The following is a 21,629-nucleotide window of genomic DNA, read 5'->3' as shown; positions in this document are numbered from 1 at the left end:
CCATTACAGAATCATTTATTGAACATTGGTGTCTTTTATCAAACTAAATATTTAATCTTTTACTACATTTAAGAGGGATTTTTCACATAACAATACTCTTATCCATGGTAATATCACTGTAATGCATATAACTGAGTGGTTCATTGCTTATTAATGTGTGAAGAATTAAATATAAAAAAAAAAGTTAAAAGAAAGTGGGGTACACTAGTCAAACCGTGGACACAATCACTCAGTCAAAGTAAGGCGCTTACGCTGTGTTAGTAACAAAGAGAGAGACACACATATTCCCAAATCTCCTGCTGAGACAGAGAAACACACAAAGAAAACTCCATCCTTATCAATCCCTTACAGCTTGACTGCCTCTTTTCCACAGCGGTTGGTATTATACCCAAACAAGAGGCATCTTACATGGGCAGAGGCATGGAGAAAGAGTCTACACAGCTAATCGGAGTTAGCAACCTGCTCAGTGTTATGTAAGCTGTCGTCTTTCATCATAGGAGAAATGTGTTCCATCAAAACCCGCTGTGAAGAAGGAGGATCGACACCAGTACGGTTTTATTTTGGGTCAAAAAGTTGTTACAGCTCCTCGTGCGCACATCCTGACATTTACGACCGCTTTGACGCATTCACATCGGCCTTGACAACACCTGCTAGAACAACTGTCACCTGCTAAGAAGGGATTTAATTATAACGGTCTCTGTAACACAAACCGAGACTTGCAAAAGAGCCCCGCAATGCGATTTTTCATACACAAGCTCTTTTTTGCTAGCTCAGTGATGGATATGATAGCCCAAGGATGTCCGATTTTCGGCTGATTGTAATGACCTGCCAAATCCGAGGGCCGGGTTCTCTAGCTCAACACAATTTAAGTGTGAAAAATCACGTTCAGTGAGCTGGGAAGCATTACAAATGCTTTGGCCTGTAACTTTAGAGCCAGATCGACTTTAATGCTAATCACTAACAGAAAGTGTACAATCATCTTTACAGCCAATCACTCAGGGCCATGGGGACAGATTCATGAATATTCAACAGGAGAATCAATGGGCAGTGATGGGCACCGGAGGGCTGTGAAGAGAGTGAAGGGGGCGGAGAGACAGAGAGGATATGCAGAGCTGATTAGGGGAAATGAGGGAGTCTCTGTCAGAGGTGATTGTAGGTTTGTTCCCGAACGTGGACACTTACCTCACGCCACTGCTTAGACTCCACTCCCTGAGTGTACAGAACACACACTGAGAAGATGAGAAAGAGGGAACAAAGAGAGAAATCAGCATCTATTTCATTTTTAAGAAAAAGCTTTTAAGTTACAGTTACTGTAGATGCATCTCTGAAGAACAGCTTAACAACTATAGAAGCTTAGTTCATGATTTCCACGCCTGTTGAAAATTAATAGAAATGATTAGGGATCGGCATAAAAATTACTGATGCGACGCATCGATTTAAAAAGTGTGCATCGGATACAAGTTGGCATTTGTATCGCGATGCATCGTTTCTAGCATATTTACATCGGTAAAAAACGGTTTATTTATATACAATTATTAGTAGATGAGCTATACTTTTATTATTTACAGAAAGTGAACAATAATTTGTGACAAATATTTTATATGTAGATTGATTTCTCTTCTGTAAACTGTTTCTCAAGCACGTTCTCTCATCACCACTGCTGCTACATGAATATGACGTATCACAACACTACGGAGAACGAGGCGCGTCCTGTGAGTCACATAGAATGTAGATTATAACACAAAATATCACGGATTTTGTCAAATTTTTGACGAATAAATCAAAGGTAGATGGGTACACTTAAAGGGTTAGTTCACCCAAAAATTATTACATTACCAACGGCATCACCAACGCCGACAGATGAAAGGATTCAATGGAATCAATTCAATGGAAAGGATTCCGGAAGAGAATACAATGCTGAATAAAGTCGTAGTTTTTGTTATTTTTGGACCAAAATGTATTTTCGATGCTTCAAAAACTTCTAACTAACCCACTGATGTCACATGGACTACTTTGATGATGTTTTTATTACCTTTCTGGACATGGACAGTCTACCGTACATACATTTTCAATGGAGGGACAGAAAGCTCTCGGACTAAATCTAAAATATCTTAAACTGTGTTCCGAAGATGAACGGAGGTCTTACGGGTTTGGAACGACATGAGGGTGAGTCATTAATGACATAATTTTCATTTCGTCTATTTGAATATGATTCCTGCATGTTCTGCGCGAATATGTTTACTACACATACTGAAGCACGCGTGACGATTTTTCCAGCGTCTGCCATCTGACTATATAACTACATAAATACATAAACTTCATCTCCAGAGCTGCTCTGAGAGTAACTTCATGAGCATTTATATACATACAGAAACTGTCAAAATAAAAGTTTGGTTTAACTTGTAACAGAAATATAGCCCTATTACTATTGTAGTACTATGTACTACTTGTATGGTATAATGTATGTCTTAATGTAATACTACTACTAATAATAATAATAATACAATAATTATTAAGATTTTTGAAGGAATAAATCACATCATCAATTTTTCATCCATGTTTTAATGTTAACACTAATTTGGAAAAATAAAACTGAATTTGAGAAAAAATAAAAAAAGTTTAGAGCCCTACATATTGAATTGCATAGCATCATATTTTTTTCCATTGCATCGAAATTGCATTGAATTGCATTGTGTTGAATCAAATCGAAATCAGATCGCACTGCTTCGTAATGGGGTGAATCGGATCGCACCACATCGGTAGCTGCTTCATATGAATCTTTAATGTATTGTATCGAGATCGATATCACATTGACCTCAGTTATGGAGATGCACATCCCTAGAAATGACCAATCTTTCTAAAGAAATATAAAGTAAACGTGGGAATATATAAATATATTTCTTCAAATGTCACAAATAGGGAGGCGCGAATATGTATGTGTGTGTCTTTATTTGATTCAAAATAAAATAAACCCGTTTGATTCAGTGTTGTTACGGTTTTAACAAAAACAGAAACTAGTTAAAAACATTTAATTAGCTAAAATAAATAACATAACCTATGAATGTTAGATAACTAGATAACTAGAATTCTTGCCTTTAAAACTAACTGGAATAAAAACGCACCAAATTTTGTTTTCATATTTTTAGCTTTCGTTTAATTTTCCCACAAGTCTCCAGAAAATGTTATATCAAGGGTGAAAGTATGAAATATATATATAGTACAGTCCAAAAGTTTGGAACCACTAAGATTTTTAATGTTTTTAAAAGAAGTTTCGTTTGCTCACCAAGGCTACATTTATTTAATTAAAAATACAGTAAAAAACAGTAATATTGTGAAATATTATTACAATTTAAAATAACTGTGTACTATTTAAATATATTTGACAAAGTAATTTATTCCTGTGATGCAAAGCTGAATTTTCAGCATCGTTACTCCAGTCTTCAGTGTCACATGATCCTTCAGAAATTATTCTTTTATGCTGATCTGCTGCTCAAGAAACATTTATGATTATTTTCAATGTTGAAAACAGTTGTGTACTTTTTTTTTTTCAGGATTCCTTGATGAATAGAAAGTTCAAAAGAACAGCATTTATCTGAAATACAAAGCTTCTGTAGCATTATACACTACCGTTCAAAAGTTTGGGGTCAGTAACAATTTTTATTTTTATTTTTTTGAAAAGAAATGAAAGAAATGAATACTTTTATTCAGCAAGGATGCATTAAATCAATCAAAAGTGGCAGTAAAGACATTTATAATGTTACAAAAGATTAGATTTCAGATAAACACTGTTCTTTTGAACTTTCTATTCATCAAATAATCCTGAAAAAAAATATTGTACACAAATATTTTGTACAATTGTACACATTAAATGTTTCTTGAGCAGCAGATCAGCATATTAGAATGATTTCTGAAGGATCATGTGACACTGAAGACTGGAGTAATGATGCTGAAAATTCAGCTTTGCATCACAGGAATAAATTACTTTGTGAAATATATTCAAATAGAAAACAGTTATTTTAAATTGTAATAATATTTCACAATATTACTGTTTTTTACTGTATTTTTAATTAAATAAATGTAGCCTTGGTGAGCAGACGAAACTTCTTTTAAAAACAGTAAAAATCTTAGTGGTTCCAAACTTTTGGACTGTACTGTATATATATATATATTTTTATTCACAAGCTATATTTGAAACTTGCCACCTTTACTGTCATAATCACTCACTATCTCTGTTTATGTTAGCAAATACTTTAATGATACTGGATTTCATTTTTGCACCTGTAACACATTGCCAAAAGTAAAGGTTGAGGACCATTATTTATATTTTTTTAATGCTATAATAACACTGCACTGTTTTTAATTAAGTTACTTAAGTAATTTTAATTACTGTCACTGCAACTGCTTTTATCATAAACAGTCAAATATCGAAGTGTCCTAAATCCTTCTAATGAATTACAGTTTGTAAAGATTTAATAAGATTGATTAAATACCTAACCCGTACACTGTAGGGGAAAAAAATAGAAAATGAAAAAAATATACATTTAATTTTCTGCCAGGACATGTTAATTTCCTTCACTTCTAAAATACAACATAAATTCACAACAAAATGCCTAATTCAAAATATGGGTAAACACCTGTTAAAAAAATGCATATAAACAGTACTTTGGGCCCTATTTTTATATAGAATTCTCTACAGTGTACTGGAAGTAAACATTTGACAGTACTGATTAGGCCCTGTTTACACTAGTGCGTTTTCATTTTAAAACGCAAAACATTTGATACCGTTATGTCTGTTGTTTACACTACTCCAGTGTTTTCGGCCCTCGAAAATTGAGACTTTCGAAAACGCAGCAGACCCAGAGGGTTGCATTTCAGTGTAAACGGACCAAAACGGAGAATTTTGAAAATGAAGGCATAGCTGTCCATTTTACGCTACCGGAACACAACAATAACAGACCAGGGCTGCATTTCGCAAAAGCATCATAAGCCTAAATTGATCGTAGAGACTGCTGGTGGCTATACAATCAACTTACAATGCTTTTGGGAAACGCAGCCCAGAGCCATCTCTCCCAATGGCTCTGTAACATACCAGCAAATGCGGAATCATTCAGAAACGAAGCATTGCTGTGTGTTGCTCGGAGATGCACAACAGTTCTGCTCTGGCTTTATAGGTAATATTTACATTGGCAAATTTGAGCAAAAGCAGACAATATTGTGTCTAAAAATTTATATCATGATAGTAGTCAAAAACTACCTACTGGGCTTTTATAGAGTCAAGGACATACAAAAATTTTGAAGGAAAAATATAGGTAGATTTCAAAATTATTAGTTTCACACAGCACTGTGGAACATGAAGGTTAAATGAAACATAACTCAGAATTCTAATAATTTATTTAACAACAAACAAATGTTCAACATCGAGTTTCATTGATGAAAAAGCAACCTCTAAGAAAGACAAGTTCTTGCAACGATTAGAATTGCAAAGGTGGCCAGACTATTTGACCCATTGCTCTCTATTTCATAATCTCATGTCTTCAGCGAGAGATTTACTGTACACAAGTCCCCATGACTCATGCAGCATTTGTATTCAGGGGGGTGACTTCATGCTCTGCATATATTAAGCACTTCTGCATTTTTGTTGATAGTGAAGAAAAGCTGTCACATTGTGATGCAAATTCTATGCATGTGTTTTAGGCAACTTGGAGAAATAGCAGAGTAGACAAATTGTAAGCAAAGTGTGGAGAGCGGAGGAAAGTCAGAGAGGTGTGTGGAAGAGACCGAACCGGAAAGCATGTCAGTGAGGTACGAAGCCTGGGGACCGAGATTGTATATGTGTGTAAAAAGAGATTTTAGGTTAAAAACAAGTACTTCAGCCATGAAAAAAAGAGAAATACTTACAAGGATCAGACTTGGAGAACGTGTCTCGATCTAACAGGTTTCTGGGGAAACAGGAGAAAAAAAAAAGAGTAAATTAAGGACTGAAAAAGTAGGTCACTTTGGTCAAACAGTTCAGCCATAAAATGTATAAAGGCCTCACAAATAAACCAGATGGAGCTCTCATTTACATGTTATTTCAGAATCCATTCATTCCCTTCCATTAGCAGCACATCTCTTGACATGAGATTTTGTCTGTGTGTCACTGTGTGTTTTGAAGTTACACTTCCATCATGCCCATATATGAAAGAAAGATGGCATTTAACTTTTTTATACATGCACATTGATTTCCAGTCATGCCAAAAATTCTACATTTGGCCAACATTAGCAGAGCACTAACATAAAACGGAAGGATCTCTACTGTCAATACTTCATAAAACACATACATTTACACTTTTTGGGTGGCAAAACTGTACCTCAATTATAACTCAATAAGCACAAACAACATTTGAAATGTGTTTTAACTTTATAATTGCAAATATATTTATCACGTAATGAAACAACCTTTTGTCAAGGTTTTTTACCAGCAATTAAACAGCCTTATCTGCAATATAAATACACAAATTATCTATAAATAATATTTCTTCTGTCATTTCATATCTCATACTTCACATTCATATCTCTCTTATATTGCTGTGGCATGCTGATTTTTAATTGGGTTCTGTGCATGTACAAAAGCATGAGTTAATGATGTGGATTTGGTTTTCATAGTAATTTTGTGGTTGGACATTTCTAGGGGAATAATATAAAAGGTACATTGAACTAGAAAGTTAGTGATCATCTCCGATGTATCCTTGATCAATGCACCCTGGTTAAAATGTGAGCTGAAACAAAGAATATACACTAACAAGAAGCGACAGTCAATAGAACGTTCCACTGCAACACCGGCGCCCAGCAGCAGCCCTGCGTTTCCGCCATTTTGGGGTGAAAGCGAGTCGGCAGCCCACTAGTTTCTATGGCAATATCAGCTGCTTTGTTAAAACAAAAAAGTACGTTAAAGCTGAAATCCAACCTGAATGACGACAACACAGAATAAAGTACTATCACTAGTGATCATCAAATCCTTTTAACAGTTTATTTTGCAGACTTTGTGTTTAAGTCTTCCACTTTTTTCATAAAACCTTTGCTCTCTAGAAACCCAGTCAGTTTGGGTTAAAATTCTTTGAAGTTTAAGTATTAGCATTATAAACACTGAATTAATACCAACATAAATTAAGGACATGCATCAGAAAAATTGGGAATGTTGTACAATAAATATATGAATATAACAGCTTGATTTTGCAGTGTTGTCTAATGTCCATTAAAGCAAGTGTCCAAAAGTGTGAATTATGCGATAACGGATCATTATGTTTGTAGCGTGATTCATTAAAACGTACAATATAGCCTATTTCAATTCAGACATAGATATTGTTTCTATTACTCCACTAGGTCTGAAATATATTGTTCGCTGCAAACATGATGATCTTAAATTTATTCATTATTAATTTACTATTAATAAATGTGTAAAGTTGCATAAAATGGAAATACTCAATAAAGTAGGCTAACTATGTTACCTCAGATGGATGAATGGTTGGATTCCACAACTGGTAAAATAAAAAATATATAAGACAATACAACATTTACTGTAGGAGCCATACAATTTACTGGTGACTTAATTTAAAAAACTGTTCTATTGCGCTTCTGATTTGGCAGTGAAATTCGCCGATTTTGGATGTGTAAGATGTGAAGGATTCAATGGTCCAGGTAGTATTTTCACCCCATAATGGCGGCCGCGCTACCGGAGCGCCATCTAGTGGCTGTTACCCAAAAAGTATCGAAGTGTCGCCTCTTGGGTTCTAAGCTCTTTGGCTGAAATGACAGAATCTCAGTGTACTGCTGTGATTTCACCTATAGCTGTCCACTGGAGGCAATCTTTGGCAGCTACTGAATTAAACAGTCTGCTAAATGAGTAATTAACAAGTTGTGATTAAAAACAGAAAGGCATTATCTTTAAATTTGTTACATTATAGCACAGAAATAAGGCACAAGTATGTTCAAAAATTTAATCTTTTGCAGAATGTAACAACTGTGCATCCCATTCAGCTCTTGGCATCTGATCTAATTCTCAAACTGGATCTTTGAATCAGAGCTGATTGAATCAGAGAGTGATTCTGGCACACAGGTTCAGTAGAGTCTCGGAGAGTCTTAAATCACTATAATAGATCGCTTGCATGATTATACGCACTTAGAAATTGAGAGCGGCTTAACGAAAACAATCAAAAACACATTGGTTTAAATTTGACAGGCTTGAAAAATATCTAATTTCTGTCACAATATCATTGTCAGAGAAACTGGTTTTTAATTAAATTTTGTGTGGCTCTGGACTGTATAATGGCTGTTTGAAAATGAAAGTGAGATGAGTGTCAGCTACACGTTGTTAATGCGTGCTGTCGTATCAAACCTCTAACAGACAGAGACAGAAAAGAAAAACATTGTCACTTCTCCTGCAAATGAAAACCTTTTAAATGAGTCTCTCAATTCTTCACCAGTGGAATACAGAGCCTTGAGAACGCCAAAACAAAAGAGTTCATTTATATGGAGAGTCAGGCACCAATTAATGCGAAAACCAATAATTTAACTGCACCCAAGCAGTGTTTTAGAAAAACAGGATAAAGTCACATTAAAAAAAATCAATTGAACTTAAAGTCATGTGAATTATTTTATTATTTTTCTGTTCTTTCTCTGTATTTTAAAGAGTCAGTATTAAATTATATTAAATTATACAGATTTCAAAAAGTCTGAAAAGCTGAAAATCTGCAGTACTAAGAGAGAATATTCTATGAGAACCGTTAAAACACTGTTAAAATAAAGGCTTCTGGAAAGCCATTATAGTCTGCTGAAATGGGCTTAACTGTCTAAACATATAGAAGCTCTGACAGATCTGTGATGTTCAAACACAGACCATAAGTTCAAATTAACTCCTTTGGGCTTTGAGGCAAGACTGCATCCTAAGAGGAATCCTAAAACAGTAGTTTATATAACTGAGGTTTGTGAGAAAGGTTTAAATTTAGCCATAAAAGACAGGACATTAATCATACATTTACACATAAATCATTCATCAATGCCTTGCTTGTCGTGTTATTTTTTTCACATATAAACGTTAGTGAAGCTATTAAAGAGACTGAAATCATGCCTTAAAGGGGACATATCATGAAAATCTGACCTTTTCCATGTTTAAGTGCTATAATCGGGTCCCCGGAGCATCTACCAACCCAGAAAAGGTGAAAAAAGGACAACTCAGTAACTTTGTTTTGGCAAGCCTTTCTGTGCAAGCAGGTGAAGAATCAAGTCACTCAGATTTCATTCCCCTTGAGAAGAGGATCTTATTATAATATTACCACCCCTTAATCTGCACGTTTCCACCCACAGCACCATATATATATATATATATATATATATATATATATATATATATATATATATATTTTTTTTTTTTTTTTTTTTTTTACCTTGCAAAAATGGTGTACCAGTCCTAAAGCCATGGCAAAAGTTTGTGCAAAGCATGCTAACTGTTCTGTCGTTGGCTGCACAGACAATCACAGAACACTGCTTAGAGTCTGGTTAGGCTGCGTGTCCACCAAAGCGTTTTTAGCCAGCTGAAAACAGCAAGAATGTTGTGACAGTTGGTCAGTTTTGTATTTGTCCCGCCCCTCATCCACTCTGATCGGACGGTTGGCTAAAAAGAGACAGTGATGAGCTTCAACTCAAGGCAACGGCTAAAAAACGCCTAGCGCTCAGCATGAAATCGACGCGAAAGTGCCTTGTTATGCTCCTGGCGCTTAAAAAACACAGCACTCCCACTGAAAGCAATTGGAAAAGTACATTAGCTGCTGGAAACGGCCTTAGCATTGGATAGACTGCAAGTTGACCCTGGCAAGCTCGATTGCTAAAAAAGGAGTGTTTCTGTCCTAGCGATATTTTGTTAACAACTCCACATCAACTACATAAATTTATCCACTAAACATTCAGAAATGTCCAGATGCATTCTAAAAGTTTTTCCTGAGTCTCTCCATCAGTGTCCGACTCTGGCAATCCTCATTGTGGCTGCGTGAGATTCTCCAGCTTTGTTGTTGTTGAGCAACCGAAGCGCAAGCTGTTAAAGCTCCGCCCTCTTTTAAAAAGCAGGCAGGGAGCAGCAGCTCATTTGCATTTAAAGGGACACACACAAAAATGGCTTGTTTTTGCTCACACCCAAATAGGGGCAAATTTGACAAGCTATAATTAATTATCTCTGGGTATATTTTATAGCTGAAACTTCAGAGACACATTCTGGGGACACCAGAGACTTATATTACATCTTGTGAATTTGGGCATAATAGGTCCCCTTTAAAAGTAATAGTTCACCCAAAAATGTTGTTCCAAACCTGTATGACTTTCTTTCTTCCGTGGAATGCGAAAGATAATATTCTTCAAAATATCTTGTATTCCAAAGAAGAAAGAAAGAAATAGAAGGCCAGCTAGACTGAGTTATCTCAAAAATGAATGCAACAATGAAAGTGATTTTTATTTAATTTACCAATTAGGTGCATAACTCAATGTGTATAACTCAAATACATAAAATAAAATAAATAAATGCTTCTGCCAAGTTTCTGAACTCAGAACATATGTTTAGATCTGGCTGAAGAGACTTGTAATTGTAGTGTAGTGTTCTGTGTTGATGTTTTGACTGAAAGAACTGAAAGAACTGATCTGTGGTGCTAATATCACCTTTCAAAGTGAGATGTGTTACAGCACACAGATCAGTTCTTTCTCTTTGCCAAAGAAGTGGTCTGACACTATTGGACTTGTGATCCAATCTCCATCTCACCCCCGTTCTCCCAGAACCCAGTGGCACTGTAATTGGCACCCTCATGCAGGAGAAGCTATTTCAGCCAGAGGGGATCAAAATAGATTCTAAACTCCTCAGCCAATGAATCCTCATTGGTTCAAAGAAGCAGAAAAAAAAGTAATTCAAGTTGCTATCTGGTTAAGGGGAGCAAAGAGAAATTTCAGAGTGCATCTCAGCCAAAAGCCACAGACCTGGAGGTGCAGGAGAGGAAAGGATCATGTCGCTCATCATGTCATCTGGAATGAAAACTCTTGTAGTCTGGCCATCCTGGCAGGGGTATTACCACCATGACAGACTCTCAGGTCAATGGAGAGTGCTTATCATCATGGCTATTTGATGAACTCTGAACAAAGCCCAGAGCAGGACTGAGTGCAAACAACACTAGGAGAAACATTTCCCATGAGTCAAAACAAAAGATGGCTATAGCAGGGCATAATTTAATGACCTAGGGGCTCCGTCTAACTGCCACCTAACAGCACAGGGCACTGGCAATCAACCAGTACATTATTAGAATGTCTCTCACAGGTCCTGTGCCACTTCTAAGACCAAGGAATTCCTGTTATAGTGTTTTATTAAATGTAATATGATATACAATCCCGCTGTCTTCTCCTCAAGAAGTAATTACAGAAGAACAGGAGTGTCAGCATTTTTCCAGCTCATCAACAACAAGAATGAAACAGCATAATTAAATCCTGGCAAGCGCTGTTTATAAACCAGGCATAAATCTACACAAAAACCTCTGGTGAAGTCAGAAGTCAGCAGGGCCAGTGATCTCGTTTTGCATGTCTCTTGCTCAATAGCTTGTAAATGCAACACTTAATCACTGTAACACAGCACATCCTGATCTATGGTGCTCATTTAAGTTGAATTACTTCTTTATAGGATAAACATGTTGTTTATTTGATTACAGAGGGACAGTACATACAATAAAACTCAAGTTCAGCAGAACAGATATTAATGAAGTCTCATATTGCACAATAAAAAGGAAAAGTGCTTAAAAAAGTCATTAAAAATTGCTGGTGATGGTAATTGTGTGATTAAGTAATTGGAGTGGTAAAACATTAGGCATCGGTCTACACCACTTGTAAGGACTACTCAGTTTAACAGACTGCAACACTGATTAACAAATGGCTCTGCAAATTATGGTAGATATTTATGCATATTTATGCACTACCGTTCAAACAACTGGGTTCAGTAAGGTTATATAAAAAAAATATATATATATATATATATATATATATATATATATATATATATATATATAAAATAGAAAAATTTAAAATTTTTAAAAGTTAATAACATTTCACAATATTGCTGTTTGTACTGTATTTGTGTAAATAAATGCAATAAATGCAACCTTGATAAAAGACTTCTTTCAAAATCTTTCAAAATCTAAATCACAAACTTTTGAAAATTATATATAGAGTATATAAACAAAAAATAAACTAATTTTGCCCAATTCTATAGCCTAATTGTTTTCCAATAACTGGCCAATATTTAAATTCTACAAAAGTTTGTCTATAAACTTAAACACTAAAATGTTTATGTTCATGTTGAGATTTTAAGTGAATTTAGGCATCACAAAATTATATTGAATTATGCATAAGTACTCAATGGGAGATGAACTGTTGATGAGAAAATTACAAACAGTCAGCTAAATCTTTAACACATTGTCTTAAAATCAGTTAAAGGCATCAACATAAAAATGTCAACATAAGCCTGTAAATACCCAATATTACCTGATTTCAATCAATCAATAAATAAGAACTTTAAATATTAATTTAATTAATACCAGTTGATTAACAATATGGTCCCAATATAGTGTGCCTCCCTAAACACTTGTGTTGCACCATGGGTTATATGAGAGTAATTAATGCCTAATATAAAATTAATTAATGTGTTATGTATTCCAATTTTGATATTTGATTTGATTTTTTTTTTCACAAAGGGGTAGAGGAATGCAGATTACAATTACCAGAGAAACTGTTATCAGATAACACTGTTTAAAATGAAAAACTGTTTAAAATGAATCAGAAAAAAACCCATTAAAGCAGGTCAAAAAAGGAGAATTAAAATAAGTGATGCCCAAAGCCAAAAACTCACCTCCACGCCAGCTGTCTTTGCTACACTAAATAATGTTTGCTGTGGTGGTCCACCTGTCAGTGCCATCATGAAGATGTCAGCAAAAATGAAAAGTTATTTAAATTAAGTCGTTTTGGAGCAAGCAATTATATCTTAATTAAAGAAAACAAGAAAGTAAATAGGGTCAGTTCATGTTGACTCTTCTGCAACAATTTCACAATAACAACCAAGAACTCCCCCAATCCGGTGTAAAAAAAAACAAACAAAAAAAACTAATAGTAGCAATGTGAAAATATCAATGCTGATATTTAGTACTCTGCTGATATTTAGTAATCTCATTGGGTCAGTTCTTGTTTTGGAGTTCAAAACTGTGATGCCAATCAATGTGTTTTCATTTCAATAAGGGGGCAGCAGCACTCTACTGAATAAGCCCAATAAAAATCAGAGTAACACTTTATTTCGATAGTCCACTTTAGACATTATATAAGTAACTTTGCTTGTCAACTAACTCTCAGAGTATTAGTAGACTGTCCGCTTAATATCTGCTAACACTTTATTTTGATAGTCCCCCAACTGCAAGTCAACTTATTCTACTAACCCGAACCCTAACACCTAACCCTAACCTAACAGTCTACTGCTAATACTTTAATGAGAGTTAGTTGACCTGTAGCTGCAAAGTTACTTATAGTTAGTAGAATGTCTAAAGTAGACCATCAAAATAAAGCGTAACCAAGATCAGAGATGAATAGCAAGTGTAGACAAGCCTTTTGTCATTCCTAGTATCACAAGAGAATTCTGAGTTTGTGAGACAGCCGTTTTGAGCCCTTTGATTTGACACCATACTCTGTCAAAACGCAGGCATACCCACACTCGCTCTCCTACTAACACATTTATACGCATACTAAATAAGCCAGCTCAATTAACAACTGGCCAAGCTCTCATCCAGCCCATCCATCCGTTCAGCAGCTGTTTTTTTCTCTCTCAACCATCTGTTAGACTATTCACCATATTAAGCACTTCCCTCTGTGACATGCAGAGGTCAGACACTCAGTCCCTCCTCCTAAAAACTGTTATCTACCAACCTATGATTTTATTTTAATCACATATTGGTCATGTCGCAGGGCTTGTTTATTCTTAAAGGTTCAAAATTACTGCCTCACTGTAATATCGGCTGGTTCCACTAGATATCAATTATGCCAATCAATCCTACAGACAAAAATCACTACAAAAACAGGACAAAAGGAATAGAGATTGGATGAAAACAACACATAAACTAGGACACACACAATCACTTCTGCAGTAGATTACAGTGTGAATACATAATGACTGTGAACCTCTCAGCCTCACACGTCATTTGTCATTGATTCTGCCTCTTTATCACAAGCCAGAGACCTCACTATCCATCCATCCATCCCAACATCATCATCGGCTGTCACTCGGGGTGAGTATGACTGTCCTCTCCATTGGGTCATCTACTTGTGGATCTTCAGATGGCTGTAGAGGCCAATTCGCAATTCGCTGTTTAGGGAGACATGTATTGGACAAGCGGATGGCATGGCCTGTCCATCAAAGTTGGTACTGCATTATTATAGTGGTGATGCTGGTCATGTTGGCTTCCTCCAAAACACTGAAGTTGGTGCATCTTTCCTCCCAGCAGATCCTCAGGATCTTTCATAAGGATCTTTGGTGGATTGTTCCAGGGCTCTCAGGTGCCTGTTGCAGGTGGTCCATGACTCGGGCTCCATACAGAAGGGTGAGGAGGACAATAGCTCTGTAGACCAGGAGTTTTGTTTGGGCTGTTAGGTCTCTGACTTCAAAGACTCTTTTCCTAAGTCTGGCATAGGCTCCACTGGCACAACTCAGGCGATGATTGACCTCAGAGTCAATGTCAGCTTTTGAGGAAAGAGTGGTGTTGTCCACTTTTATGGTGGGCTGGATAGCTGGCTGGTTGGGTGAAGATTGATATCGGACCTGGGTCTTCTTGATGTTTAAGGTTAGAACCAGGGCTCTGTACGCATTGGCAAAGGCATTCAAGGTGCCCTGGAGGTCTTTTTTTCGGAGTGTGCTGCGATGATGTTATCATCCACGTACTAAGGCTCTGTGATGGTGGTGTAGTTGACTTTGTTCTTGGCCTTGAACCTGTTAAGGTTGAAGGGTCAACCATCAGTTCTGTACACAATTGGAATACCCTGTGGTAGCTCTTCGCCAATGAGGATTGCAAATAGGGTGGGTGCGACGATGCATCCTTGTTTGACCCGCGTTTACATTTCCACAGTGAAAGGCTCGGACTCTAAGCCATTGCTGAGCAATGTGACAGACATGCCGTCATGTAGAATCCTTATATTATGATATACTTCATCCATTCATCTATCTTTCTACATTTCTCTTTCTCTCAGTGTCACTTTAGAGTTACTTGCTTCTTCATCAGTTCAGGTCCAAGTAGCATCTGCAAAATCAAACCTGACTGTTTTTCATTTTGGTAACAGAGTATTTAAATCTATGAAGGAAGACATGTTGGAAGCAGGATACACAGGACGACGTGAATGTCTGCTCTAATATTCACAGCTCTGGGACTAAAGGTATTCTGCTATTTTAGCATATATAATCAGATGAGGAAATCCAGCAATAAAAGGCACTGGAGCTGAACGGATAGCAAAAGAACAATAATAGCTTGCAATACACCACGGCTCCATTTGGAATCAAGTCACATGGTGAGAAGGGAGCTGAACCCCAACCGTAAATCATCTCCAGGTTTGCAAATACCCACCAGACAGAGCCCTTCTCAGCAGTGTAGAGTCTAGCAGCAGAGCGGTGCTGTGTGAATGTAGATGTATACCATGATCTGGTTCCTCACCTGCAAGGTCAACTAAGAGGAGGACGTGGATCTGCAGTGAAACTGAAGCTTGCCAACAACTGCAACTTTATTCTTCCACTTTTTCAATACAGAGAGCTACTCATGGAGGATAGTAACAACAGGGACACATGGTTTTTGGCAAGGGCATTCATTTCCCAGCAGCAAGAATTAAATTCAGAATTCAATGTTTAGATAAATGGTAAAGAAACTTCTGTGCTTTTAAAGAGCCATTTCCTGTAACATAATGCAGAGGTATCCAGAAAGTTCTAGTTGGCTAAACTGCATAATGCAAACAATTATAAGTGCATCCTTCCTCATGAAAGAGACACAGTTCCAAGTCCAGGCACTCGCATAGATTTTAATATTAAAAAAGCCTTTATTTGCTTATTAAAACCACCAACGTGAATTGGCCCAAACAAGCGTTCATCAGGCAGCCAGTCTGTTAAAGTGATCCACTTATAATTGTTTGCATTTTCCACCACTTCAGGAGCACCCAAGGCATTTTTTGAGTACCAGATGCACTCTACAACAATATTTTTTCTTATTAGTTAAATTGCATGTTTGTTATTTGAATCATTATCAGCATTTCACAAAGCTGATCAGCATTCCACAAAGCTAAGACTACACAGTAAAATCCCCAGAGTTAAATCAACTCTGCTCAGAGTACATATGATCCCTCTCTAAATAGTGTTAAAGTAACACTGAAGCAGAGTTAAAGTTAATGAGATAATTAAGCAATTAATAAGGCTGTGACTGAAGTCAGTTGTAGTTCTTGTGTTTCTCTTTTCTTCAGTGATTCTGCTTGTTAATAGCAGGCATTCATCACTAATGCACAATCATCACTTAATTGCTTAAAGGTGCCCTAGAACTTTTAAAAAAAGATGTAATATAAGTCTAAGGTGTCCCCTGAATGTGTCTGTGAAGTTTCAGCTCAAAATACCCCATAGATTTTTTTTAATTAATTTTTTTAACTGCCTATTTTGGGGCATCATTATAAATGAACCGATTCAGCTACTGGCCCTTTAATTCTCGTGCACCACGCCCACGGAGCTCACGCTTGCCTTGAACAGTGCATAAACAAAGCTTACACAGCCAATATAACCCTCAAATGGATCTTTACAAAGTGTTCAGTCATGCATGCGGCGGATTATGTGAGTATTGTATACTGTTATATTGTTTACATTGATTCTGAATGAATTTGAGGCTGTGCTCCGTGGCTAATGGCTAATGCTACACTGTTGGAGAGATTTATAAAGAATGAAGTTGTGTTTATGCATTATACAGACTGCAAGTGTTTAAAAATGAAAATAGCGACGGCTCTTGTCTCCGTGAATACAGTAAGAAACGATGGTAACTTTAACCACATTTAACAGTACATTAGCAACATGCTAACGAAACATTTAGAAAGACAATTTACAAATATCACTAAAAATATCATGTTATCATGGATCATGTCAGTTATTATTGCTCCATCTGCCATTTTACGCTATTGTTCTTGCTTGCTTACCTAGTCTGATGATTCACCTGTGCAGATCTAGACGTTAATACTGGCTGCCCTTGTCTAATGCCTTTCATAATGTTGGGAACATGGGCTGGCATATGCAAATATTGGGGGCGTACACCCCGACTGTTACGTAACAGTCGGTGTTATGTTGAGATTCGCCTGTTCTTCAGAGGTCTTTTAAACAAATGAGATTTATATAAGAAGGAGGAAACAATGGAGTTTGAGACTCACTGTATGTCATTTCCATGTACTGAACTCTTGTTATTTGACTATGCCAAGATAAATTCAATTTTTCATTCTCCTTTAGTGTTATTTTAACACAATTTAGAGAGGGACCATATGTACTCTGAGCAGAGTTGATTTAACGCTGGAGATTTTGCTGTGTAGAGAGAAAGGGTAAAGAAAAACAAGACACAAACATTACACTGAGGCTATAAGTTACAATGTTGTTTTCCCAAATGTATGTGGTCATATTCATCACTACCCCTCTAGTTTCAGGGGGTAGTGAAATCCATTCTCCCATAAAAACGTAAAAAGTAAAATTAACATTTTATCAAATTTGAGTTATGAATAAAGTTTGGCTCTCTTAGAGTTTGACTATGATCTGTCCTGACAGTTGTGTTTGGTGATGAACAACTGTGATAAGATTAATAGAAAATGGAGTGTGAAATTGACTTAAAATCAATCAAAATTCAATCCAAAATATCTGAAAAGCATTTACTTGGATCCAGTGTTGCTGTAGTTACTGTGTTTTGTCTTTGCAGTATTGTCATGTGCGTTTCTCTTGTTAACTGAAAAGACAAGCTAATGCAGCTTAGTGCCAGTCCAGAGTGAATTTTGGTTCATTCATTTGAAAGAAAATTAAACAACAATGCAGTGTACTTAAATCTAGACTAGTTCTAGCAAAGTATCACCTAAATGTTACGTTTTCAGCAGACATTACACCAGTCTTCAGTGTCACATGATCCTTCAGAAATCATTCTAATATGCTGAATACTAATAATTAATATTTCTTATTATTATCAATGTTGAAAACAGTTGTGCTGCTTAATATTTTGTGGAAACTACGTTCTTTGATTCTTGAACAGCAACTTTTGAATATTTCATATTTGTAGTAGTTCTAATGCTCAAGACCCAATAAGTATATCCAAAAACACAAGCCAATCAGAACCCAAAACCCAATTAGTGCCAGACAACTGGATCAATTGCATATCTCACAGCCACAGGACAGCTTTTGTTTGTGATAAGGGTTATCACAGAGTCTCTGGTTTATCAGGCCAAACTTTCTGCACTCCAATAACATCAGCAGGTTATGAGGGATCTGGAGGGGGAAGTGAAGCGATTCAATTCCATGTCTGCCACAATCCCCTGATAATCAGCCCAAACTAAATCAATTACAGAGAACAAACGCAGGTGATGATTTCCACCGCCGCCTTGCAGAGTCTCATCACAGACCTGGAGAGAATGTTCTGCACTGACACAGAGGGCCAAAATGGGTTAGGGCCAATAGATTATTTATTCATTGATTCAATCTCAGGAGCGAGGAGGTGGCAAAAAACCTAATTCAATTAAAATAATAACAATAATGTAAAAATCAATAACTTGATCACATATTTGATAACACTAATGAGTTTTTTAATCTGTTTGAATTATTTCACTTGTAGAAGCAGGGGTAAAAAAAAAATCCTATAAAGGAATGTTAGTAGAATTTCATAATTAGAAATGGGAACCAATCCTAATCAGATCAAACAAGGATCCTCTAAAAATTCTCTTAGAACCAAGTGAGATCATACTGTACAAAATGAAATTTCTATTTTAAGTTTAATCTTCAGTATTTCTTATTCATTAGAATCTTATTTGAACCCATAAGGATTGGATATGTGATAGAAATCCCCTTATAATTGATAATGCATGCATTAGTATTCCTTTATGATTTTCTTTTTTCCCTTTTTTTAGTAGGATAGAGAAAGAATGAAGAGGCAGGTAGAAAAATTCAATATGCTCTTACATGCATGCGCGTGAAACTTAAGACCCTTGTCAAATATGTCAAGTTCAAATTAAAATGCAATTAATCACTAAAGTCAAAATTTTTATGTAATTCACAGTACAGTATGTATTGCTTGTATTTTGATATAATCGTTTAGCTTTTAGTGGATGTAGAAGTTGAAAATAAATTTCAATCTAAAAAGCTATTTATATCTGGTTAATTGAAAACAGTTGAGATCACATTTAGCTAATGTGATGAAGTCTTGGTCTTTAACAGAGAAATTTATTCAGCTAACAATCAGACCAAATTACACCCATAATCAGTATTCTTTCTTTCTCATTGCAGACAGCAGGCAATATTAACTTGCAGCTGAGAAGTTGGCGAGCTTATGGTTATTAGCTACTTGGACAGGAAATTGCTCTCATTAAATAGATGGTTTGACTGTCAAGTTGGGAAATTCAGTAAAATCATTTTGTCTAAATTGGACTGGAGCGTGTATAATTGACTATAAGCGACTATTAAATGCATAGCAGATGTTGAGTACACCAGCCGTATCCATTACTCCTCAAGATGATTGAAAACCCAAACCAATAGCCCACCTATCACTCTGAGCAAAGAGCCGGCTGTGGTCCAGGCTGAAATTCATTTTCACCACATCTCAGAACCTGTTTTTCCAGTAGCAGCATTTCAGTGATGCATTCTTATCAAGACCAACCTAGTCTGCTCTAAAAGTAAAGATGATGTTATAAGCATCAGAAAAGAAAAGAAAAACGTTCACCAAAAGAAATTACGTTACATGCAACATACAAACCCTCTCTACTGTTTCACACTATAGTGAATGCTGTATCCACTGACATGAGGACACTGGGTGGGGTTTTTATGCTCCTTCTCAAGAATATTCACTGTTTGCTTCAAAACTACAGGGCTATGATTTGACGACTTTACACATTTCGAAATACAACAAAGAATAACTGAAGATATATTACCTTTAACAAGCAGTTCTTCACTAAATACACAAACATGTGACACTTATTATCGATGGAAAGCGAAGATTATCTAGGCTATAGGGGTACCCGTGAGGGACTTGATGTTCAGAGCATCTGACAACTTATGGCATCTCTGTATGGAGACAATTGAGCAGCAACGTTGAGTGCTTTAGGCAAGTATATACAAGCAACTCACTGGATATATTAGCCTAGATATTTACACTCACATCAATATTGAAAAGCCAGAAAGTCTCATATCATTATTGTTGTGCATGTGAGCTGCTATCAAAACTATTTTTCATATACATAATTCATGGCGGCTTAAAAAAAACAGGGTTGAACAGCCTGATGCCAAAGGAGAACATTGCTATGCTTCTTTACAAAACCATCTACATAGGCTGGTGCTTCAAAGAACATTAAAAGCTTCTTTTTCTCAGTTAACAGAACCAATATAAAGAAAAATCAAGAACTTTTTCTCTAAAGAATCAACCCGTCAAGACCACTAATTCAAACTTAACTTGTTTATATATATATATACACAAGAAAAGGATTCTTTGTTAAACCTATAAAAAAAAAAAAAAAAACATTTGAAGAACTTTTATCTAGTCAAACACCTGACAGTTCGATGTGAACCATAAAGACCAAGAAATTAAAGTGATTTCAACTTGAGTGTGCGAATGTAAATTGATAATATCTCATACCTGCACGAGACGGTGATCTCCACTTTGGTGGCGGGAATATTCCCCGTGATGGGGTCGAACTCGCTCACTGAGGCCATGTCCTCTAGTTTATCCATAACGTCCCCTTCCATGGGCGCGCGGGACAACAGAACGCTCTCTACTTCAAACAGTTTATCAGTTAGTGGTGCTGCGGTGCTTCCTAAAATCTCACAGCTCCAGCGAGATGCGGGCGCGGGCGCGCGCAGGACCGCAGCAGGCAGGGTGACAGAAAATCAGCGTCTGTGCTGGTCGCGCGCTGGAGAGCGCGGATGTCCTGTGATGCGCTTTATAATAATATATCAGCAATGTTACAAGAAAAAAATGACCGGACAACGGGTTTGGTTGGCTAAATGAAAAACTCAAAGAAGAGTGCAAGTGCGCGCCTCTTCTGACAGCGACGAGATCTCTCGTCCCTACTGTGTGGAGTGGAAAGTAAAGGAGTAGAACTCCACCCCTCGCGCATTCTTTCACATATTGTGGCTCGCTCGGCGCAGCATCACTGTATTGATCCACAGCTACGGCTCATTACTGCCTGAGCTATTTCTCACGGCTGTTAACTTCTGAAATACAACCCTCAAACCATTCTGTAAAAGCAACGAGGGGAAATTAATGCAAACATGCTACATTAAAAACCCGTTAGATGGTTAACTGTAAGTAACCTTAATAGGCCACGGTAAAATGTATAGGTCCTATTCC

General features: G+C 36.6%; 1 protein-coding gene across 2 annotated transcripts in view; it reads right to left on the bottom strand.

The window, feature by feature from the left end:
* cpne5a (copine Va) overlaps positions 1-21,363 on the bottom strand; it is a 102,040-nt gene extending 80,677 nt beyond the window's left edge. The window contains exons 1-3 of one of the 2 annotated variants that reach the window (XM_048209818.1): positions 20,916-21,363; positions 5,899-5,939; positions 1,183-1,229 (exon numbers count right to left, since the gene is read on the bottom strand). In XM_048209818.1, the coding sequence (XP_048065775.1) occupies positions 1,183-1,229; positions 5,899-5,939; positions 20,916-21,025 (198 nt within the window). In that variant the 5' untranslated portion in view covers positions 21,026-21,363. The remainder of the gene's footprint in view (positions 1-1,182; positions 1,230-5,898; positions 5,940-20,915) is intronic. The other variant, XM_048209817.1, reaches the window with a different exon arrangement.
* Positions 21,364-21,629: the final 266 nt, after the last annotated feature.

Source organism: Megalobrama amblycephala, linkage group LG12, assembly GCF_018812025.1.
Source record: "Megalobrama amblycephala isolate DHTTF-2021 linkage group LG12, ASM1881202v1, whole genome shotgun sequence".
NCBI lineage: Eukaryota > Metazoa > Chordata > Actinopteri > Cypriniformes > Xenocyprididae > Megalobrama > Megalobrama amblycephala.
This window is presented reverse-complemented; position numbering and strand designations above follow the sequence as displayed.